The 25,066-nt window shown below is 47.8% G+C and overlaps 1 protein-coding gene across 7 annotated transcripts in view; it reads right to left on the bottom strand.

Moving 5' to 3' along the window:
* The window catches only part of PLEKHA7 (pleckstrin homology domain containing A7), a 207,935-nt gene that overhangs the window by 30,838 nt on the left and 152,031 nt on the right, over positions 1 to 25,066 (bottom strand). For 5 of the 7 annotated variants that reach the window (XM_064492545.1, XM_064492540.1, XM_064492542.1 and 2 more), the window contains 5 exons: positions 13,851 to 14,321; positions 6,675 to 7,197; positions 5,835 to 5,921; positions 5,127 to 5,246; positions 3,184 to 3,237 (listed from right to left, as the gene is read on the bottom strand). In XM_064492545.1, coding sequence (XP_064348615.1) covers positions 3,184 to 3,237; positions 5,127 to 5,246; positions 5,835 to 5,921; positions 6,675 to 7,197; positions 13,851 to 14,321 — 1,255 coding nt within the window. The remainder of the gene's footprint in view (positions 1 to 3,183; positions 3,238 to 5,126; positions 5,247 to 5,834; positions 5,922 to 6,674; positions 7,198 to 13,850; positions 14,322 to 25,066) is intronic. The other 2 variants (XM_064492544.1, XM_064492546.1) reach the window with 1 other exon arrangement.

Raw genomic sequence — 25,066 nt, 5'->3', positions numbered from 1 at the left:
GGGGAGGTCACCACGACCTATGGTGGCCCTTTTAGAGTTTTTCTTCTACTACACTGAAACCTGTCTACTTGTAGCTGCTATCAACTTGCCTTAATCCCCACCTTAGACCACGGAAGACACATGGTAATATTTCAGAGCTTTACAGACTGTCTCTGTGTCTTGCCTGAACTGCCCATTCCTCTGCAACCATCCGGCACTGCAGCTGTGTGGCTGTTGCTGCGTTGCCTGTTTCTGCCCAGTGTGCTTTCCCATTAGGGAACCCTTCCTTCTCTTCACAGGGAGGCTGGGCTGGGACAAAGCGAACCTGGGTGTGCAAGCGGCCACTTTTCTTCCCTGGCCACGTAGGAAGTAGAAGAGGGGCGATGTGCCCAAGCCCCTGGAAGGCAGGCCCTGGCCACGTGAAGCAGCAGATTCCCTTCGTGGCTCAGCCGGCTGATGTGGGGTTTAGACGCTGTGAACAAAAGCATCCCATCCCACCTAATACACTTCTTAGCCATGGTTCTCACAGTTCCTCAGCACCTCCTTTGATTCCAGCCCTTTACTCAACTGGATCCTGAAGTGAGACACCCATCTGGGATCTGAGCAGAGCAGACCCACTGCCTCCCTGATTTGGGTGCCCTGTCCCTTGGAAGGAGGCCAAGGTGGCATGAGCCTTTCTGAATGATGACTCACACACAGCACAAACCCCAGCATCTTTTCCCACACATGTTGCTGGTAAGCCAAGCGTCTCTCACCTGCTGGTGCTGTTCATTTGGGGGACTGGTTATCTAAGAGGAGCTTAGCAACTGGAGTAACAGCTATAAGACCAGGGAAGTTCTGGTATCAACACAGCTGTTTTCCATGACAAACAGTGACAACATCTAATCACTAGTTAATGTCCTGGTCACATTCAGCTCCTAGCTGATGAAACACCCCAAGGATGCACCTTGCTTGTACCACATCATACATACTTCCTGGCAGATGGACCCCAGTTCAGCTCCATAAAAGACTTAATGCCTTTGGGTCCACAGTAGAAGCAACATTTTAAGAGTGGCTGGGAGGCAGGGTGATTAAGAGCACCAGCTTCAGGGTCAGCCCTACACCCAGATATCAGCTCTCCAGTAACTACTAATGTGGCCTTGGCTTTGGGAAAGTCATTTACTTCTCTGAGCCTTAGTTAGTGGGAAAAAGGTAACACCACCTCCCTCAGAGGGCTACAGCAAGGGTTACATAATTTAAGAGAAATAAAGTAAAACGTGGTGACTGACACACATTATACCCTCTACTGCTCTTCAGTTTATGCAGGCAGTCAGGACACGTGAGGACTCCTGGCTCTGCTCTGCTATCCTGTGCCTCAGTTTCTCTCTCTCCCTAGATCCCCTTTATTTAGCTCAAGTTCTACAGTCTTTAAACAAAACAAACCTGAGCTGGATCCTCTCTCTAGATCAACTGTGAGTTTCAGCTATCCCACAAACAGGAATCAGAAGACAGATGTTTCCTGCACCTTCCTTCCTAAAGCCCAGGACAGAAGCAGGAGCCTGGACTACCTGCCTCCACTTCCCCCTGCCCCAGACATACCACCCTCACCCTCGCTCTCCTTGGCTCCCACTGTTCCCTTCCCTTTAATCTCAACCAACCCAAACCCTCTGGTTCTTTAAGGCTCCAGACACGTGCCATCTCCTCCAGAAGCCTTCCCAGTATCACAGCCCACAGTGATCCTCACCCTCTCAGCTCTGAGCCAGACAGATCTTTGTATACTCACTGCAAATAAATCGGTGTTATTTGGGGATATTTTCTTTCCCCAGCCTAGATCGTTTGGAAGTTTCTCGAGTCCAGAGAGCCTCAATTTTTCTCTTGCATCTCCCTTAGGCTTCTCCAGAGGTGGGTATACCGGGAGTGCTCAGCTTATTAACAGATAATATAAGTCAACTGAGCGATTCCTAACCAAAGGCCCCGATCTTGCCTCAGAGTCAGGAGGCCCCCCATCTGCTACCTTGGGGCCTAGTGTTCATACCCCTGCTTTTACAAGGCTGGGTGCCGATCCCTGGGTTAAAAACATCTCAAGCCAGGTACACTGGGGGCTGGGAGAGGCATGCCCCCATGGCAGTCACCTGGGTGTCCTTCCACGGGGCACCTCGCCCGCCCTCTTACACCCGTAGTTAATTAAAGGTCACATTCCTTCAGTCTATGTCATGGCTCAGATATAAGAAGAGCTCTTCACAGTGGGAGCTTTCAGAGAGCTGTGGGGAAAAAAACAGCAGCAGCTCTCTTCCAAGCAGAACGTCTCTAGCTTCCACAGCAGCTTTCCTGGGCTTTCTCTGTGCTATGGAGGCTGACTTAGAGCCTGAAGCTTTGTCATCTACAGGGAGGGTGTTCATCTCCTAAATGCAGATGGGAGACAATTGCGCCCCTCAGAGCCACATAAGTCCATGTGGAACTTGCTCTCCCAGCAACAAAACTGAACAATCCACCAAACTGCTTGTGCCTGAAAACACACATCAGTGACACCCCGTAAACCAAACCCATCCCCACCCCACTGGAGGCTCTGAAGAAGCCACTGGTTACTATTTGGAGGGAACTTGAGGTTCTGACCAAGGACAAGAAGAGATCAAGCCCTCATGCCCACATTCTGTAAGCCAGAGCCCTTACAGCAGAATTCACAAGAAACTGGGAAGAGCCCAGAGTCTGAGACTGTAAGAAATAAAACTCTCCTGAAAGGTACAAACTTCTAGTTATAAAATAAGTTAAGTCATGGGGATGTAATGTACAGCATGGTGACTATAGCTAATAATATTGTATTACATATTTGAAGCCTCTAAGACAGTAAATCTTAAGAGTTGTCATCACAAGAAAAAAAATATTGTAACCAAGAATGGTGATGGATGTTAACTAGACTTGTGATCATTTCCCAATCTATACAAACATCAAATCATCATGTTGTCCACCCAGAACTAATACAATGTTATATGTCAACTACATTCAACTTAAAAAGTGAACTTTTCAAAAGCCACAGCAACATAGAAAAATAAAAAACTCAAAAACAAAAAACTCCCTTCTGATGACAGAAGATGTCTTCATTTGGAACCCTTATTTGACGAGACCTGCACAGCCTATGGCTTTGGGCTGGGCTCCAACGAGGCTGACACCGTCAGGAATCTAAGCATCCAAAAAGCAAGGGAAATCAAGACCCCTGCAGCCACTCACCTTTAGGTCCAGGTACTCCAGGTCTTTCTTCAGCTGGAGGTAGGTATCGTCAGCCTTTAAGTGAAGCACAGACAGAAAAAGACAGTTATAAACACCAAGGGGTCCGTAACTCAGGGCTTCATGTGTAAATCATTCACACCGTGCAGCTTCGGGGGCAAGAGACCACAGCAGACAACACATCCGGGCCACAGAGGAAGCGCAAATGTCTCGGTGCAGCTCAGAGCCCTTTCAGCATGGTGGGTCCTGCGGGTCCACCATGTGGGGAAAGCCAGTTTGTCCCCTCATTGGATGGGGGCAATTTGATGGGGAGGAGAGAGAAAGCAGGGACAGAGCTAGACAGGTCTACCTGGAAGAGCCTCAGCGCTCACCAATGCTACAGTTCTTGTCATCAAACCTCTGCACTGGCCACTTCACATGCATGAAGCAAAATGACCCCCTGATTGGTGTGGATGGATGCCTGCAAGAGGCAGGGAGATGACCTAGGTGACCCAGAGAGGTCCCCCTATGACCTTGTGTTCCAGAAAGATAAGCACCAGTAGCCGCTACAAGTTCCCTGGAAGTTTTGGCTGCCTTTGCTCAGCATGGAGCCAACGCGGCTGTGTCATGAGCTAGATAAGGAAGGCGCAGGCAGACCTACCTGCCTGCGTCGTCTCTGACAGCCCGCTGGGTTCTTCAGTATGACTACCAGAAACACTGAGAACAAGGAAAAGATTCTTTGATTTCCTAAAACTTGTGCTTCCCATGTAACAGATCACAGAAGCTAACTGTGAGCAGAGGGCCTATAAAAGCTTAAGAAAAATAGTGTAGGCATGACTTTCTCAGACGACTAAGAGACTTCCCAGCAAGCCAAAGCAAGCCAGGGCTAGGAAGGTGGTCCAAGTTTACAGCTCTGATGTAAAACAGACACAAAAGTAAATAATGTGAAATGCTCAGGCAGTGCTTTTAGGCATGAGAAAACCTGAAGGACCACTGCCGGGGACACCAGTGACTTGCACGATCTTATTTCTGCCCCTAAACTGTCCCCTTACCCATCCTTACTTCCTCAATCAGCCCAGTCTGACAGCAGTAAGAGGGACAGAGCAGAGGAATGTTATTAAAATATCACTGGAATTAACAATGTAAGATTTCTGCACATGCTCCCTTACATTCGTTTTTCCAAATACATTTCCTGAGTCCCCCAGGCCCCACTAAAACAGGACAGGTAAGGAAGGTGACAGTCTCATCATTCGCCTCATCTGCCCTCTGCCTACTTCTGTGCAGCCTAAAGGGCTCAGCCTCATGTGGACCAGCATCTTCTCTAAGCCGCTCAGGATGCCCGGCGAGAACAACCGCCTGGCCGCTCTTTGAGGCGCACGCCTACAACCCGTCATGCCTTGGAAACAGTTCAGAACACTGTGCCAGACAGGGCGTGGATTTTGGCTCTAGCCTGCATGCCACTAGCTGAGGGATCCTGGACAAGTCACTTTGTTACCCGCCCCCTTACCTAACCTGTCCCAGGTTACAGTGAAGTTCACCAGGTTGAGGGATGTGAGGACGCTCTGTCAACCAGCAGGGCACTGTCTGGATGAGACAGCCTTCTCCCTCCAGGCTGATGCACACCTCGCAGCATCCCAAAGAGCGCTCAAGGTGGCAACAAGGATGACAGTCAGCACAGCCCTTTGGACATGACCACACACCAGCCTGGCAGTCACTACTCACAGCCACAGAAGCCACAGTTCAGGTTCCTCACACCACATGCAGCCTCCTCCCCAGCACCAGGGGCTTGGGCCCCAGCACGGCTGCAGTGGCTGGCAGCAACATCCAGAAGCAAACAGGCGGGGGACAAGGGAGAGAGCCAGACAGCAGGACAGACTAGAGCACGGGCACGAGGGAGCACGGGCCAGCATGTCACTCCCTTGCCCCCGGGGTGGACCCCGGCCCTGAGAGAGCCCACCAGAGCTGACCTGGCAGGTGGGGAAGGTCAGCTGGTGCTGCAGCAACTGGCCGATGGCGAAATTTCGCACACTGGCCAGCTTGGCCTGGTGCCGCCGTAACCGGGTGAGAAGCAGTGAGAGCTCCTCCAGCTGCAGGCGTGTAGACACATCACGAGGAAATTAGCCACCGCAAGAGCACGACGCTATAACTACTCTTCACCCCGGTGCCGGGACAGCACTGATGTGACACCCTGAAGTAATTACTGCGTTAATTCTCTCATTAGGACAAAAAAAGTGACTGGCAGAAAAAGCGGCGGCAGGAAGTAGTTTTCTCAGGAAACAGCCACCAGCAATGCAACCTCACCCAGACTCAAGCTCTGAAGACAGTGAACTAATCAAAGCAAAGACCGGGAAGAAAGGACAAGAGCTAATGGGAGAAGAAAACAGGTGGCTGGAAAATGCTGCAGACTAAATGCTGCCCGAAAGAGAAGAAACACCACATTCTCCTCCACTTCCCCCAAGCAATTCTGCTGACCTTGGGAAGACCCAGTGCCAGTGGGCTGAGCCTGAGCAAATCATTTGACTTCTCTGAGCCTTAGTTTCCTCATCTCTAAAATGGGGTTGATAGCTGCCCTTTGGATTGCACCTGACAGGGTCAGGGGAGAACTCTGATGGGATTAGCCTTTCGCAGGCTATATCAGATCATTCACCAGAAGGCGGAGAGGAGGCACCGCTTACCGATTTTCCATGTAAACTGGGAGCGCTGACAGTGTGGGTCATGTAACCCATGGAGGGCATGGAGCGTCGGTCCATGTGAGAGGAGTTCTGCAGTGAGGAGACAAGAAGTCACGTGAGACAGGGCAAGGAGACGGGGCTGGGGCCAGAACCTCTGCCACTCACTGCCAGGGCAGCCGAGCACATGGCACTGCACCTCTCTGAGCCTTAGACTCTTCTTCTGTCAAACGGGGATCCATGTCTTTCTCACCGGGTTATAACAACAACAAACTGTGAGAGCCCCTCAGAGAGTTAAAACTTAAGTCAAGTTAGTATAAATAATTGAACTAGCTGAACACAGACATCTTTTCCTGCCTTTCAAGCTGCGAGGAAGCAGACTTCTAGTTGTGTGACCCTGTGCAAGTAACTTCATTTCTTCATGCCTCAGAGTTCTCATCTGTGAAACAGGCATACAGGTATCCCCCTGTTTCACAAAAGTTTGCTTTATGCCACTTTGCTTTTACAGAAGACCACCTTACTACCTCTTCTTGATAACCGAAAGAAATCCAAAGAGGATTTTCACTTTTACAGAAAAAGGTACTTGCCTGTTCACTTCACACCATTTTGGCTTATGAAAGGTTTCACAGGAACACTTTACTTTTAGGTAGTGGGGAGTGAGGAGCCTGTAATATGAGCGCCTACCTCATAGGGGTGTTGTAAGAATTAAAGCAAAGCCTTTAGTGCTGCACTCAGCACCTATACGTTCTGTGTAAATGCTACCTATCATAATACCAAACTGCTCAAATTTGTGTTCAAACCATGTAAGGCTCCCAGCACCCTAATGCTGGGCCTCCGGAGTCTCACCTTGGTGGTGTGGCCCCATGCCTTCCTGGGAGAACCCCCCAGCGAGATGTCCACACTCCTCCTCTGGTCCGGTGGCTTCACAGTGACCCTCTCTGCTGGCGTGTGTGGCCGCCGGGGTGGGAAGACCCTCGGGGGTCCCGGGGGAGGGATGTCCGAGGGAGATGGAGGCACAGAGATGGAGCGGGGCACCTCTAACATGCTCCTGCTGCGGCCCTGGTCAGTGAACTCCGGGGAGCCGGCACCGATGGGTGCCGTGGGGCTGCCGTGGCGGAACTGCTGGCGCTGCTGCCACTCGTAGAGCTGCCACACGGTGCCATCGCGGTGTGCCCGGCGCTCCTCGCTCGACATCTTCAGGTGGCTGGCTCTGTCCTGCGCGTACTTATAGTCACTCGGCAGATTTCGAGGAGGGGGCGAAGAGCTCCCTGAGGGGTGTCGGGTGCTCTTGGGAAGAGTCTGGTAGTTTTCTGGGAAGGACAGGGGCTGGCTGGGACCCTGGCGAGGAAGGGTCTGGTCCAAGGGCAGGCTGAGGAGAAAGGAGAGGACAGGTAAGAGGACCAGCAAGGGGTCTGCTAGGCTTCTGGAAACACAGCCAAGTAAAACCACAAAGCCAGGCATGTGAGAAAAGCCAGAAAGACCCCCACAGAAACAATCAAAGGAGACACCCAGGACTTCAGTCATTTCTTCCCTTCGCAGCAGAGTCCAGAATCATTTTCTCTATCAACCTTGGAGTGTCAACCCCCCTACTGGGCTGACCTGGCTGTACTATACCCATCACTTCAAGTGCGGTGTGATTAAACCTGCCCTCTTTTGTTGTCAGTCAGCTCTTCCAATAGGTGTGCATATTTCTAGGAAATGCCTCCTCCCAGTCACCAAGACTTTCCCTAGCGCCAAGTTCTGAAGGTTCTTAAAGGAAGTGGCTGGCATTAGTTCTTTTCTTTCCCTTTTACTCTAGTCCAGATACTAATTAATTCCCTCCCCCAGATAACTCTGAGACTTTCCTAAGTTTCCATGCCGTACACAGTCAGCTGCTTAGATCCAGTCACTCCTGCGCTCCAAAAACTTCAGTGGCTTCCTGCTGTGGGAGGGGAGGGTACAGCTCAGCAGTAGAGTGTGTGCTTAGCATGCACTAGGTCCTGGGTTCAATCCCCAGTACCTCCATTAAAAAAAAAAATAAAATAAAATAAACGGATATTACCTCCTCCCTGCTGCTTATGAAGTTCAATCTAAACCCCTCTGCCTGGTACTTATAGCCCTCTAGCACCTGACTTCAACCCACCTTGCCTTCCTGCTGTTTCCTCACTGCCCCTCCTACTGGGGCCAGGATCAGACTGGGGCAAGTTGGGCGTTGAGGGTCAAACACTTATGGAGGCATCCCCTCCCAGGTGCACCCCTGCACCTGCTGGGCCCTAATCTTGCCTGGCCTCCTACACACCTGGGCAAAGGAAACTTTTTGCAGTGGAAAAAGCAGAGGTAGTCTGAACTAGGGTTGAGTCCACCGGCTGTGTGACCCTAGGCAGCTTACCTGACTGCTCTGAGCCTCAGACTCCTTAACTGTAACATGAAGACAGAAACACCTGCCTCATAGGGCCGTCCTGAAGAATAAATGAGACAAGAGAACACAGGCTCCACGCCTGACTCGCAGAAAGTACCTTTACCAGTGGGTGCTCCCTCCTGCCTTCTCCTTATTCTCATAATACTGTTCCTCCTTCCCCTCCCTGTATGAGCCCCCCTTGCCATATCACCAAATCTCACTCATTCCCCAGGACACTGGCCCACGCCTGTTCCACGGAGGCAATGCCATGCCCTCGGGCTTCCTGCTCTGCTCTGACCTGGTTACTGTACAGTCTGTAGCTTTTCCAAGGTACTGTGTTGACGTAACCTTCTCCTATTTGCAAGATGTCTCTTATCCAACCAAGCAGGAACTGTGTCTCACATTCTGTGCTATTGTCCACAGTCTGAGAAAGTCCTGACGCACAACCAGCCCTTCAGCAAATACTCCGGCTCGCAAAAGCTGGACAGGATCAGGAAAACTACTATGAACCAGCCATTTTATTTTCTGAAATAAAAATTCAGCAAGGAGCCAAGGAGAGAGTCTTATTAAGCCTTATTAAGCCTTGAGAGGCAGCATGATGTAAAAAGACAGGTTTTGGAGTCAGGCCTGGGTTGGAATCCTGACTCCACCTTCATCTATCAATTTCATCTCACAAACCTTCACATAGTGCTTACCATGTGCCAGACCTTATTCTAAGCCAGCGCTACTCAAAGTGTAGTCCGGCAGCATCAGCACCATCTGGGAACTTATTTGACATGCAGGTTATCGGGCCCCCACTCGAAACCAGAAACCCTGGGGGTGGGGGCCCAGCCACCCGTGTTTTTAGCTATTCTCTTCATTTTTTTTTTTTTTTAAATTTAACGAAGGTACCGGGGATTGAACCCAGGACCTCGCGCACGCTAAGCATGAGCTCTACCCTCCCACCTGTGTTTTAACGTGGCCTCCAGTGGCTGATGTTTGAGAAATGCTGCTCTAGTTGTTTTTAAACTCATCTCATCACTTCCTACCTATAGGACCTCAGGTTAGTGTCTTTTATGTCCTCCCTCTCCTTACTGTAAAATGGGGGTGTGAAGAACCATTTAATAGATTGTTGTCAAGATTAGAAGTGGCTGTCATTCAAAAATGCTAGCTTTCTTCTCCCTTTTTATCTTTATCTTTACAATTACAGGAGGTAATTTTAAGATCTCTTCAGCCCAGACTTTCCTGGCTTGTCTGCTTGCCACCAGGTGGCAGGGTTTGCTATTGATTTCCCAAAGACAGAGAGAAATATGTCTCTGAGGAAGGGGCCGTGCCTGACTCCTCAAACAGCAGTGCTGGCAGCGGCAGAAACCAGGCTGGGGGCTCCCCCAACGGAGATCATGACTTTACCATCCACTGTTCACTCTGCCTGAAGCAAAATGCCAACCACGCACAGCACGTCTTAGCCACGCTCCCACCATACCGCCCGCAGTCTGGCGCTGTGGCCCACTCCTCGTTTTGCCAGTCATGCCCAGACAGTACGAGCCCCCAGTGGGGCAGTGCCACAAAGCCCTCAGCTCATCCTCTAGCCTGCGCCCTCCACTTATGCACTGCCTGCCATCCCCCCAGTGCTAGCCATCTGGGGGTGACCCTAAAGACCCCAGTGCAACAGTGAGCCCTGGTGCCAGAGACCAAACCATGGTAACTAGCTGACGGTGGAGGGAGGGACACAGGTGGTAGGGTTGTAAAATGAGGTAAAGGTCCCCTTGGGAGCATGCAGGAGCTGCTGTGTCCCTGAGAGCAGATCCACTGGCTGGCCCCCAACCCAGCCTTATCTAAAAAGAAGGCTTGGGGTCTCCTGCCCTCATACCCTGCTCTGTGCCATGGGGCCTCCCTGTTCCAAAAGGCACCAAACAGGATATTTTGATACAGCCACTATAAAATGGTCATATTGAAATGTGAAATCAATTTTTATAACCAATTACTTATGCAGTAGATAGTCCACACCCAAACTTCCATATCAATTGTGCAGGAATTTCACATTCTACTCTGTTCCTCATGGTAATGTTTGCATCCCTGACTCTGCCCCTACCCCTGCCATTTTACTTCACAAGTATGCATTACATTAAACACCAGGAAAAAATTAGAAGGCTAGAATTTCAAAACAATCTCATAGAATGTGGTAAGATTCTAAGTGTATATCAGTCTGTCCTCCCAAACCATCATTATAAAGGAGTTTAATAAAGTAAAATATATACATCTCCAAGTACTAAAAGAATAGTTAGAAACAATGCCCTGTGTGGTCTAGAGCCGCAAATATGAGATCATATTACAGTTCACATAACCCTCCTTCCAGTGTGTACCATGCTCCATCTAATGAGATCAGTACTGTCTCAGTCCCACAGGGCAGGGATATCCCTCCGCTGTAATTTCACAGAGGAGGTTCCTTTGTTAACCAGCCAGATATACTTAAAACTTGACTGTAAGAGATTACAAACTCATCTTTAAGGAAAAAAAAAAAAAAAAAGATAACTCTGGGATGCAACATGCAGTCCTTCCCAGATACAAGTGAATGATCGGAGACTGAGCACTCTGCTTCCTCACAGACTGACAGCTTTCTTCTCCAAAGGGTCATCTTCAATCCCTTTTACTTTTCAGCCCACTGAGAACAGCTTCTACCACTGGACTGAAATTCCTCTCACTGAGTGCTCAAGGCCAATGAACTGTTTTCATCTAGAGACCTAATGTCACCCTGTCCCTTAGATAAGAAAGGCTCAAACTCCCATCTCACATCCTAGGGACAGTCCAATGCCTTCCCCAACCACCTTTATCTCCTTGTACTTGACCTCTCATCCTTCAGCTCCCCAATTTGCCCCCAGCCCCAGTTATGTGTAGCAGAGTAACGTAGGGCTGTGGGCTGCCAGAGAGTTATGTAGAGACACTTCCCAACCACAACTTACAACTGCCTATCAGTTTCACAGCTTTTGAGAGCCCTTTCTGCGCCCCTGCCACAAAGGGTTTCTCACTGGCCATGCCATCTTTCTGGTTCCCTTCCACCTCCACCTCCCCCTCCCATTACCCTGCCTCCTGACTTCACTTCAAAATTCTAGCTCTGTTAAGGTCTGCCCATCTGAGCCCATCAAGCTCAGGGGAACCAAGGCCCTCTGCTACTGGGCATAAGACCAGCAGAGACCCCAAGGTTCCAGACTCCTTTGGTGGTGCCCAGCCCCCTCAGAAGGCACCATCCCCAGGCAGCATCTCATGCTGCCAACTGGACTCCTTCCAAATGAAACTCCCTTACACTCTGGTTTTCCTCCTCTGTCTCCTGCTAGACTTCTATATGGAGACTCTGCTTTTGCCCACCCCCTTGGGCTGGGGATCCTCAGGGTTCTGCATTTGGCCCTCTGCTATTGTTCTCTCTAAGCTAGGAATTCTCAACCCTAACTGCATGTTAGGACTGCCAGGGGTAGGGATGTTTTGAAAACTCCTGATCCATCAGAATCAGATTTCCTGGCACGGGACCCAGGCCTCAGTAAATGTCAGACATCTCTCATATATTGGTATCATCTGGGGGGCTTTTAAAACAGACTGGTTCCTTCCTTGACCTTGCCCCAGACCACATATATCAAATTCTCTGGGGCAAAGCCTCAAATGATCAAACCATGCAGCCAAGATGAAGAATCACAGCTCTAAGCATTCAACCGTGGGTGATCTCAACTACTGCCAGGACATCAGCTACCACCTCCAGGGCAATGACTTCCAAATCTCTCTGTGATCTGAACCCACATTCCCTATAACATACCGGTTACCTCCACCTGGCCACTCTATGGGTACCACATTCCTCTTCAAGCTCATTTCTCTCTCCCATGCTCACATCTTTCACAGCACATCGACCCATTAATCAAGTCACACTTGAATGTTAGCCTCAACTCCCCCTGTGGCTCTCCCCACCTTCCAGTCCTGGATAAATCATTTTACTAAGCCCTAAACCTACCCAATCTCAACATCCATGCATCTATCCATCTCCTCCTCACAAACTGCTTTTGTTTAGGTCTCCCTCGCCTCCTACCCAAAATATGACTACCTCATATTTGAACATGTTCTCTTTCCAGACTTTTCTCCATTTAACCATCTTCCATATGGTCACCAGAGCAAGCAGTTAACCTAGCATAGCAGTTTTCAGTGAGGATATGGGAGTGGGGAAACAGGAATATTTTTGGTGGGGTAGAAACTGAAACAGCATTTTTGGAGGTCAATTTTGTAATATCTATCAAAATTAAAATCACATATATCCTTCAACATAATCATTCCATTTCAAGTAATCTGTTCTTCAAGTATACTTGGACTTGTGTGCGAAGATGACTGGGCAAGGAAGGATATTCTTCGCAGCATAGTTTGCAACAGCGTATGTTTATAACCAGCCTAATTGTCCATCAATAGGGAAATGGTATAAAGAGCACTGGAGATCCGTACAACGACATACTTTGCACCATTTCAAATTAATATATCTGTATGTGCTGGTATGGAAAGATAATCAAGATATATTAAAATATCTGTATACATATATATTTACTGACAATATTAAATGAAAAAAAGCAAAATGAAGAATATGGGTTTTTTGTTCTGTTTTTAACACAGTGGCCCGTGTTTTAACCTAGTGGTCTCCTAGTCTGTCCCACAACAATGTGTCAATTGCTGAGGGGGTTTCCCATGTGAGTTCTTCACCATCATCCCTCACAACTGCCCTCCAGGACCAGATTAAAGAAGTTACACAACCCACACGTGCACAAGAAAAAGAGGCCACACCCACTGAAAAAGAGGCCTAGGCTCTTCCCCTTGGAGCACTACCTCCTCCAGAGCCCACAGGTGGAAGGCCTGGGCCACACAATGGGGAGAATGAGGGGGGTACCTCAGAGCAGATGTGTCAGGTCTGTGGCCAATGCGGCCTGAGCTCTGGCACATCTACTGCGCCCCTCCAGCCGCGGGGGCTTTCTGAACGCACCGTGGCTTTGCTATCTCTTCTCCAGTTCACGGTTTGTTTTAGAAGCCTGAGGATGGTGAGGGGGGTGTGCTGTCTTCACAGTGAGGACAACACACAGTGGCTTCTGGGGACAATGGGGAAGCTGAGTGACCCTGAATTCTTCCCATTCATAAATGTGTCCTAACTGATCTAAAATTATAATAAAAAACAGATGGTGCTTTGCACAAAGCAGGAGATGCATGCCTCTAAATAATTAAAATCACTTCTTAAAGGAATGGGTATGATAAAGGCCAATGTCAACAGTGCCTGAGCACTTCTCTACGTGCCTGGAATTAAACATGGATCTGTATTACTCTAGTTGCTACAAATGTTTCCTGGATGCAGAGAAGTAGCCAAGCAGAGAAGATCAGTTACTGTCCCCTGGGTTTCTCTAGGGAATGGGGAAGCCCTGGATGTAATTAATCTATGTGCCCTGGGCAGGTTCCCTCACTTCTCTAAGCCCCAGTTTCTTCATCTATAAATTGGGGCCACCACCCTTCCTTGCAAGGGTGTTGCAGGGATTTATGGAGATAACGGAGGTAGAGAGTTTAAGGCCAGTATGTACAAGCACATGCTGGGTAAGCGATGGCTAGTGTCATTGTGTTATTATGCTCATTAGTAGCAGTGACGTGAGTCTCTTACTGACCTCCTGCTGTCCCCCTTCTGGGCCTTTGCCCACTGCTCCACCTGGGCCAGGCTGCTCTTCCTCTGACTGTGCTTTTCAGCATTGGTCCTGGGAGGAAAGGCTCGCTGGTACCCGCCAGTCCCGTTCTGCTCTCCCGGGCCATATGTGGCAGGCAGCACACCGTTCTTCTCCACCCGCTGGGGCTGAGCCTGCTGGCCCCTCGGGCCACTGGGTAAATCCACGAACAAGGCATCTTCCTCAGCTGGCGAGTATGGAGACCTGGACTTGCTTCTGTCCCGCTTGCCCTCCAGTGGGTCCCTCTGGGGGCGGTACCGATCTTCCTCCTGCTCCCGCCTCTCGAATCCGAAGGACTCCTCATGGCTGCGATGCGGACAATCCCTCGTGTGCCCGGGTCCCACGCGGCCACACTCCCGACAGGACTCTGCGTGATTGGCCTGGGGGACCGCCTGCCGCTCCACTTTATCCACGTCCCTGCAATGACAGCAGCACATTCAACTAGCTCCAGACAGCACGGCTGCAGCCAAGACTCCCCAAAGGACACACTTTATATTCTAATTACCTCCAGGCCTTTGCATGGCCTCGTCCCTCTGCCTCAAGCCCATTTTGTGCCTAGTCCCTTACTCTGCTGGCCTAACTTCTACTCCTTTGGGATCTAGCTTAAATGTCACCTCCTCCAGGAGGCCACACACACACACACACATCCCCAGTCTAGATCAAGATCTTAGCTGACTGCACTGTCACACTAATCACACTGGATCATAACTGTGTGTTTACTCAACTAACGCCCAGGTAGACTATGAGTTCCTTCAGGCCAGAGGCCCAGCTGGCCATTCACAGTATGCCCAGAACATCTCTGCAGTGACAGCACAGGACAGAAGCCCTACAGATACCACTGAACAAATAAATGGTACATGCGACATTCTCACGCTTTTCCTCTTTGCTATTTTTGCACCTGTCTGTCTCGGGCAGGCCAGTTTGAATAGAGGCTCCTGAGCCCAGGGTCTCTCCCACTGGCAACAAGCACAGCCCAAAGTGCAATGAGCAACACAATTACATTCTTCCAAGATAATAAGCAGAGAACTGGCAGCAACCTCTTTATATGACCACTTACCTATCTCATCAGGGAACTGCTCCAACAGGAACCCAAAAGAGCACTGACCTAACAACAGTTCTCTACAGTATTATTAGTCAGATTTCAGAGATAAGGAAAGTGAGGTACAGAGAAGATAAATGATTTGCCCAAGATCATACTGCCGGAAAAGAGAGGCACCAGGGCTTGACCCCAGGCAGACTGCCGAGCCCACGAGCCTTAGCCACTGTTCTCTGCCAGTGCTCCACACACATGTCCTCGGCCTACACGCGCAGACCTGGAAACGGCAAAGGAGGATGGGGTGGGAGTGACAGGTCGGGATGGCAACTGAGGCTAAAGAGCTTCAGGGCCACAGCGAAGAACTCCCCTCTCATGACCATCTCCCACTGGAAGCCACCTGCTGGGTCACGCCCTGGCCAGGTTTTTGAAGCTTTATAACCTGGTTGCTCCAATTGTGAGACCAAAGTAACCATACCCTCTTGTTATTCCCACCCCAAAGATAAACGGAAAAGGCCACGCAGGGAAACAAATATGCACTTAAATGGGTGATATTAGAACTGAAGGGAAAAGAGGGTTTCTTCAACAGTATCTCAGCCCAACCACTTGTAACGGGGATTTTTCTTTCTTTACCAATCAGCTTCCACATGTTTACTGAGCACCTATACGTCCCCACTGGGATGGGCACTGGGGGGCAAAAGAAAGCAGTGGAGAAAATAGCTGCTGCTGTCAAAGCCAGACGCCCTTAAAGTCCAATTTACTCACAGTAACCACACTTAATACTGTTCTCACAAGCTGACCCTAAATCATGGATTTTGCTGTCTCTTCCAACCTTGGAGCTAATTTATAACTATATATCTTAGTCCTTACTTTGTGTGTACATATGAGCGCAGACACCCCGATACATGTCAGTGCATCCTAAAAATAAAGCTGAGAATGATAAATCCTTTTCTCAGATTGACACCAGCATTTCCTCTCAAACAAACCTCTAGAGGGTAGGTAAAAGAATGGCAGTCTGCCTGCCACCTGGCAGCTTTCTAGGCCCCAAAACTTGGGGTTATGAACATCTTCTATTTCCACAGCCGCTGGGACTTTCATAAGATGCTTTTAGGCCCTAAATGTTCAGGCTAAGGCAGCAGGTAAGAACGGTGAAGGGAATGATCTCCACTTCCCCACCTTACCTGACTTAAACATTTAACTTACTAGGTCACAGGATTTAAGACAAAAATATTTTTTGGTTCTCTTCCTGTCTCCATTACATTCCCACCAATGTAACATACGACTTCTCAAACCAAGAGACCTGTTACAAAATAGATTTGCTATGCTCGATGTAGCACAATGGTGGGAAAGAATGAAGTACCCCCTCGGCTGTCAGTGACTGTTTCATCCAGAGAAGGTGGCCATGCAGGGCACTGATGTTCAGCTATGACAATACAAGCCCTTCTTGTACAGGTCATTACTGTCATTGTGAAAAGCTGGAATCAGTGATGTTCAAAAACACAGGGAATTCCTGACACTTGGTGACCATTTTGGCCAGATGAGTCACTTCTCAAGCATCACAAACCCAGAGGACATAGGTTTAGAGCCAGTCAGACCTGGATTCAAGAGTTGGCTTTAGCCCATATAAGCTGGGTGACCTTAGGCAAGTCCCTGACCATTCTGGTCTCACATTCTACATCTGCAAAATGGGAACAAACCTCATCTTCTTGGGTTGTGAGGATGCAAGATGACGCTCAGGAAGTGCACAGCACCACGTCTGGCGCACAGCAGGCCCTCAAACACAAATGTATCAGCTCCCAACATCTATTCTCTTCCTCCTTGCCCTAGTTTTTCCAAAGCAACAATAAACCTAACAAAAACCTCACACTTCCTAACTTCCCTTGGAGCTGAGGGTGATGGTGTAACATAAATCTGGATAACAAGACATAATGCAGAAATTGCTGGATGGGTCTTTCAGGAAAGTCTTTAAAAGAAGGCATGCTTAGCTGGCTTAGCTAACCCTTCCCTTCTTCCTGTCTGGAATTTAGACATGCTGGACCGCAAGGCGACAAAAATGAGGACAAAAGCCACCTGCCAAAACCTGGGTAGAAGGTGAGAGAGAGTTCGGTCCCCGATAGTATCACGGGGCTACCATACCAGCCAGAACTAACTCTGGATTCCTGTTCGTAAGAAAACTAAAACACAATTTGATTTCGCCATCCTAAGTCGGGTTCTTCTATTCTGAGCAACCAAACATAAACCCTAACTGATATAAAGGGTGAAGCTTATCATTAGCAGGGACCGGGCCCCTCCATTTTCAGCACATCACAGCAATGCTGTGTACCTGCTTAGAGCAAATCCTTGCCTTCCCCCGCAGTGGAAGGAGCATGTATCTCAGACTGAGGACACTTCTACCTTATTCCTGTTCTTCACAAGAGCTTGGAAGTTAACAGAACATACCAAGCAATTATCCACTGATTATTATTTTATTCTGCCTCCAAAGCCTTTATCTCACCAGGAAATAAGGAATAATATTTACTTTCATCTTAATGTTAAACACACCCACATACCCCACACGCATGAAACCTCACTCAGGCTGGGGCGAGAAGTGGAACGGCAGCGTGTAGGGGCTTGTTAGGACCTTGGTCCTGTTGGCACACGCAGCCCCTCTGTCTCAAGCCCACTGGAAGACCTCTCCCTACTCACCATACCTAAATGACCACACATTCAAATAACCCAGGAACAAGGGTCAGGCCACTGATCCTTGGAGAGTTTGGTCTGAGCCAGGTCAGGTGGCAGGAGTCTCGTCCTGGAAAACCAGCTCAGCCTGTGCTAACAGACGCCTAGTCCTCAGCACGGACTCTTGGTCTGAGGAGGACAGTAGGCTTGAAAGCCAGAACCCACCCCGGACACAGTCCACACACTTGTACAAAATGTTGATGGGAATAGGCACAAAGCTTCTAGAGAGTTCTAAGATAGGCCTGCTCACTTAAATTAATTCCTAGATTTGAGGAAGGAAATGGCTGGAGAGACATGGGGACAGGGGCTGGTTTCTTCTTTTCCCAGACTTAAATAGGGCAGTCCCCCTGGGACAGGGGAAGACATCCAGCTACTGTTCATGCCCTGCTCTAAATTAACAACAGGGGGCCTACCATCTCTGGCCACACACTCCCTAATTCTCCAGGCTGCCCTCCTCCAGGGAGGAGTGAGGCTGAGGGATTCATGAAACACCAGACAGCCAAGCTGAGGCTGTCGCTCGCCTCAGCACACAAAGCGGCTACTGGAAAAGTCCCTTGTGAAGTGTTAAGGAGCTGACAAACCAGACAAAGCAGCAAGGAAAGATGTGTAATGGCTGCCAGGCCTCCTCACCCTGTCCATTCCTGCCTGGAGAATCCTCCCCTCTTCCTTCCACCTGGGTACGTCACACGCAATGGTCACAGCCCAACCTGAGCCAGTCTGGAGTCCTGGCACGTGCCGAGTTCACTCAGTTTCCATCTCCCTGTGGCAGGTACAGTCTGGGTCATTCACTTTTTGTGGCCAATGCCTGGTCACTGTATGCTGGGTCCTACTGTGTGCCAGGACCTTGACATAGACCTATTCCCTACAATCTTGCAAGGTCAGTACTGTGAAGCCCAGGGAGGCTGAGGGCAGTCACACGTGTACCAGATTACTTACAATAATTTGCCCCTCCTGAAGGACAGGGACTCTGGCAGCAACAGCCATCGCTGAGCACTTAACCAACTGCAAAACCCCGAGCTAAGCACTTTAAATATATTACCTCTTCTTATCATCGCACAAAGCTAGAGATATTATTCTTTCATCATAGGTAATGAAAGTGAAGCTCAGAGAGGTTAATCAATTTGCCCTGGGTCATGCAAGCAGTGACAGAAGCAGGGCTCAAATTCCATCTGGTCCAACTCCAAAGCTCTGCACCTGGGCTGCAAACATGTCTATAAATGGCTTCTGTCAAGGGTCCAAGGGGCTTGTCCAACCTCAGGTGTTGTCCTGCCACACTTTAACTAAAGTGATCAAGGTTTGGAAGACCAAAGATTTTGTTCTCTGAAGAGAGTGCAGAGAGCCAGAAACGTGTGAGCCACTTCAGAGCAGGCTGATTCCTACACATCAATCCCACTACAGTGCTTGGATTGCTCTCAGACATTCTGAGTCCTTTTCCAAACATCTTAGAAGTAGAAGTTCTGTTCATCCATCCAACCACCCATCTGCCCAGCCAGCCAAACATCTAAGCACCCATTCATTAACTGAGCATTTCCTATGTGCCAGGCACTATGCTCAGCTTCAAGGAACTTACCGTCTAGCAGAGGTGACAATGTGTCAACACAACTTCAGCATAAAAGTTCTCTGCATAAGGAACGACAGAGTGCTTCAATCAGGGGCATCTTAACACACGGAAGGTCAAAGAAGGAAGAAATAACATGGAGGCTAAGAATGAAGGATGTGTTGAAGTTGTCCTAATAAGGGATCCTGGGCCTCATAAGATGGACCTCTATCCACCTTCCAGAGCTCGTCACAGTCTTTTCCGCCCATTGCTAACTTAAATGCAGCCACAACTCCCCAGCTTTCTGTTTCCTGAACTAACCAAGCTTATTCTTGCCTCAGGGTGTTTGTAAGTGCCATTCCTTTTGCCCAGAATGCTTTTCTTCAAAGCTTTACATATGCAACTTTCTCGTATCAATCAGGCCTCACCTGCACATCTTCCCCATACAGAGGCCTCTCCTGACCACCCAAACAAAAGCGGCTACTCCTGGCCCCCTAGTGCCTTCTCGCCCCATCACTCCATATGATCACTTCATGCACTGATCAGAAAAGAAAACCATCTTGTTGATTTGTTTGCCTATTTACAGCCTGTCTCTCCTACCTTCACTCAAGAATGCATGGAACTTTGCCTCTCTCTTGAAGACTGCTTTACTTCTCAGTATATTTAACGGTGTCTAATGCACAATACGCCCTCAGTAAGTATCTGTAGAATAAAAGACTAAATGGATGAATGCACAGACAAATGCACCCAATTCAATAATTTGAGCATGGCTGGGGCAGACAGGATGGGGAAGACAAGACGTGAGCCAAAGGCACCTGCAGGAGCCAAACCCAAACAGGGATCAAAAGCCCTACTAAGGAGATTGGATTTTACTGCAAAGGTGACTAGACTATAAATTCCTTCAGCCCCATGACAGAACTGTGTGATGCCAGAGACCAGAGAGGTTTGGAAACTGAAAAAAAGAGATAAGTGGTCTTCCGACAGGCCTCCTATCTGAACTGCTTGTCAGTTTTGTGAGCTGTAACAACAAGCTGACCTCCGTGCTCAGTGCTTTAGCTTGTTCGGGAGGACAAGACATCCTTAGACAAGAGAAAGAAAAGCGGTTCAATGGGGGGAACTTGGAAGACAGATTTCAAGGAGGCTGTAGAGAATCAAAACCCAGACTCTCAAGTCCGGCAAGTGGAAGAATGTGGAAACAGGGATTCAAGAACGAATCCAACCCAGGGCTCTGGCAGGGGTGCTTGGTGCCCCTCACAGTGTGGGGTGCGGTCTCAAGAGCATGTGTCTATTGAGGGAACCTGAAGCCTGTGTAGGAAGCAAGAGGATGGAGGGAGGAGGTGCAGCGAGGGTGCTCGGCTCCCTCTGGGGTCAGAGGAGTGATGCAGGAAGAGCTGGAGGGGAGGAGCAAGGAGCAGGCCAGGGGCCGGGGCTGCAGAGAGCCTGGGCTGTGGAGCCACACGCACACTGCTAGGTGATGGGCACACCCCAGCAAGGGAGACAGTCTAATGTGCTCGCGGGAGATTCACCATCAATGTAACCCAGGGGATTAACGATGAGACTGGAAGAGTGTAAAGAAAAAAGGGCGAATGACATTGTTAAACCAAACCCTATGGAAGCTAGCATACCTGACATGGAGTGCCTACTATGTCTCAAGCATGATAAGTAAGCACTTTGAACATCCATTTAATTTAATCTTTGCAACAACCCTGTGAACCTAAACTGAGGTTTAAAAAGCATACCTAGATTGCACAATGACACAGTCAGAAAGCAGTAGAGCTGGGACATGAACCCAGGTCCATCTGACTTCAGAAACTAAACTCTGGGAGGAGATGCTTAAGGCAAAATAAGTCGATACAGCAGGAAGTGTCCTGGACATTGGTTGTCTGCACCCCCTTTACCACATCCCACCAAGTCACTTCTCCTTTCTCTGCCCACAGCCCTAATGTTACTTGGGAATCTACCCTACCTCACTCTCAGTCCCCATGGTCTGGTTCTCAGAAGGGAAGCAGGTATCCCAAGCCTGTGTCAATCAGCACATGCATCCCCTGGCATGTGATGTAAGGTACAAATGGGCCCTGAGCCTGTCTGATCAGAATAGATCTCAGAGCTTCTGGACAAGACTTTGGCTTTTTCTTGCTGGACTTGAACTTGGATGATGTGAGTCTAGGGCTACTGTACCTATCTTGCCACTAGATCCTAGATCTGCCAGGGACCCCCACATGGAGTTCAAGAAGGAATCCAGCCCAGGTGGGCAGAGTCCAGAGCCTGAGAGAATGACATGTGATGATACTGCCTTCACCTTGAACCTAGCTATTTCTAAAGCTAGATCTATCCTGAATTTTTCAGTGGCATGAATCATTAAGTACCCCCTACCCTTTAAGGTAAATTTGTCTTCATTTTCTGTTACCTACAATCAGAAATCCTAATATACACATCCATAAAGAAGGCATCTGTCTGTAAGAATAAAGATGGAAGATTTGGGTTGAGAATCAGGGAGGGATGGAACAAAAAGCTACTGTTGATGGGCGGGGGGGGAGCACCCATGTAACAGAGATGGAGGTTTTCCAGTGCAGATCTCAAACACGGAGGAGAGGCAAGGTGCAGTCCTGCCTGATGAATAATTCTAACTAACCAAATGTCTGAACATCTTATTCCGGAAAAATAGAACATTTAATAAGTCTAAATTTTCTTGGTTGATAATTTCATCTCTCAAAAAGTAAAAGGGAAATGCTATTCTGCTTTTAGTCTGAGTCAGAAGGTAGAACAAGTTGGGTTTTTTTGTTTGGTTTTTTTTTAAAGAAGGATCTTTGGCAAAGATGATTATAGGATTTTAAGAGATTATTAAGAGCATAGTAAGAATACATCTTAAAAGTTCAGAAAAAAGCTAGTGACAATACAATGGCCTGAGATCCTAAAAGGGAAGGCAGCCCAATGGATAAGAGAGAGGGAGTCCCTCTAAAACCAAGATCTGATAATTACAAAATCTGCAGGTAGGAAGAAGTAAAAAAAAATTTTAAACCCTAACCTCGGCTAGCAAGTTCATCCTGAATTGTGCAAGGTAGACACCACTTATAAATTAGAGCACTTTTTCCTGTTAAGCCTGATCTCATACTCCAGCTATCTTCGACCCAGTGCACTTGTCAGGCATGATGAACTGAGCAAAGCTGGGGCTCAAGAGTGAAGCCATTGCCACTGCTGGTCGGAAGAAACCAGTGTAACAACACAGGGAGCTCTCAGAACTCTCGGTATAAAAGGACACAAGAAGTGCGTGTGGGGCAAAAATCAAGCACAAATCCAGTGGAATGGGCCCACATGAACGATGGCAAAAAGGGTAAAGTCTAGGGGGAAGGATATAGCTCATGGTAAAGTGCATGCCTAGTGTTCATGAGGTTCTGGGTTCAATCCCCACTACCTCCTCTATAAATAAATAAATAAATAAATAAATAAATAAATAAATAAATAAATAAATAAATAAACAAACAAACAAACAAACAAACAAACAAACAAACCAACCTAACCCACCCCCCCAACAAAAAAAAACAGGGTGAAGTCTAGAAGCAACTGAGGTTTGTTTATTTACATCAAAGCAGAACAAACCAAAACTTTCTATTTTCTAAGAATTAAAACAAAGGAGGGGAGAGCTTTAAAAAAAAAATTTCGAGACATAGGCATCTCTGCTTGGGAAGATGACATAGCACAAATTCTTTAACTTCTGGATTTAGTTCCATATCTTCATCAAGATGACTGGCCTTCACCATGAACAGGAGAACAACCTTGGTTAAGAGAGACTGAAAGTCCAAGATGGGGAGGAAGATGGGAAAGGCCCAGCTGTCAGCACCCCAGGGCCCTAAGGGACCCTGGAGATGGGCTCAAGAAACCTCCCAGTTGATCTCTGAGGAATCCAAGAGGACAGAGAAAATGCCGGAATACTACAGACTGACAAACAGCATCCTCATTTTCAAAGGAAGGGAAAAACAGATTCTCTTAAGTCACAGGACTGGTGAGCCGGAGAACCCACCACCAACCTCTGCAAGAGGCTAAGCTGCATTCCTAAGTGGGCAGATTTCAGCACATGTAGTAAAGGAAGCACCGAGGAAAAGTAAGCAACTCAATAGAAAAATGGGCAGAGAATAGGTACCAGTAATTCACTGAAGAGAAAATACAAGCAGCCAATAAATAGAAAAGGTTCCCTTCGCCTCAGAAATACACATTAAAATAACCAGATACCATCCATCTACACAGCAGCTCAGCAAAAAATGAAAAAGACTGATAATATCAACTTTTGGCAAAGATGTGGGGAAATGAGTACACTCACCAGTGAAATATACAACTTTCTTTAAAGGGCGGTTTGGTGGTATTGATTAAAATTAATAATGCACTGTATATTGACCCAGCAATCTGAAAGCCTCACACATGCAGAGGTTTATAGAAGGTTTTTCATTATATGACTATTTATAACAGTAAAAAAGGACAACAAAATAAACTATCTAAGGTGTGGCACATGCTTAAATATATTACGGTACATCTACACTACAAAATACCATACAACAGTCAAAAATAATATCAGCCCATATATACTGATACAGGACGGTTTTCAAGATCAATATCATTCATGCTATTAAAAAAAAACAAAATAACCCTTATACAGTATAGCACAGGGAAATATATACAAGATCTTGTGGTAGCTCACAGTGAAAAAAAATGTGACAATGAATATATGTATGAAAAATTGTGCTCTACACTGGAATTTGACACAACATTGTAAAATGACTATAACTCAATTAAAAAAAGTTAAAAAAAACAAAAGTAATCCTTTATATTTCTATAAGCACACATATGCACATAAATGAACAGAAAATAGTTTAAAAGGATCTCTATTAACCTAGCAATAAAGGAAACCCTAAGAAGGTTAGTAAGGATATTTCTGTCTCTACTTTTTGCACTTTTTATAAGAAGAACGTCTTCACTTATTATATCACTAAATGTATACAATTTTTTAAAGAATGAAAAACAAAGACTAGGAAACAGTGAGCTTGAGGGACCAGCACGTGCACTAGGAGGAAGACGTGGCAAGTTTCCTTCTCCCGGTAGGATGATGGACATGCCAGTGTCCCTCTGAACAGACTGCCCGCAGGCAAAGAGCACAGCCTTTCGTATCGTCATCATGGACACAACAAAAATTCAGACTGGATGACGATGCTAGGAGGTAGAGGCAAACTGACTGAATACCTGGTTTAGTTACTGATTCAGGGCCCACTGAAAACTTCCAGGACAGTCTTTGGTCCTGTCCTACCCAACATGTTAATTCAATCTTCCAAGCTCTCACTCATTGAACAGACACATGAAGGCCTACTATGTGTCAGGCGTGCAGAAGATACAAAGACGATCCTTGCCCTGAAGCCTAGGATACTGAAAAGTAGACAGAAGGGGGAAGAAAAACAGTGTAACAGGTGCTTCCTTAGCCGTGGGGTTAAGGAAGCTCCAAGGGTGGTGCTTGCCCCCCACCTGGCCTCTTGAAGGGATCACTCTCTATATTAAAGGTCTGTTCGCCTCAAGAAAGAGGGCATGAAGCTAGGAAGTACCACTAATACCAAAAATCACATACACGAGTTGGAAAAGGTGGACAAGATGAAAACACCACATGATATCCATTTGCAGTCACTGAAAAATCCTGCCTTTAGGTTGCTGAAGAATGCTACTCTTTTGTTTTGAGGAATCACTAACAGACTTTTGTCAAAGAGGCCTCTAGGCAGAGCAAGGTGTCCGGACAGTGAAGAACGGGGCTCACGTCAGATGAGGACTGGCTAACGGCACCCTGGCTTTTCCAGGGCTACCCTACGCTCTCCGAGCCCTACTCCACTCATGTTCCTCCTC

This window comes from Camelus dromedarius, chromosome 12 (assembly GCF_036321535.1).
Source record: "Camelus dromedarius isolate mCamDro1 chromosome 12, mCamDro1.pat, whole genome shotgun sequence".
In the NCBI taxonomy this organism is placed as follows: Eukaryota; Metazoa; Chordata; class Mammalia; order Artiodactyla; family Camelidae; genus Camelus; species Camelus dromedarius.
The sequence above is the reverse complement of the archived record's forward strand: the minus strand, read 5'-3'. Positions and strand labels throughout refer to the sequence as shown.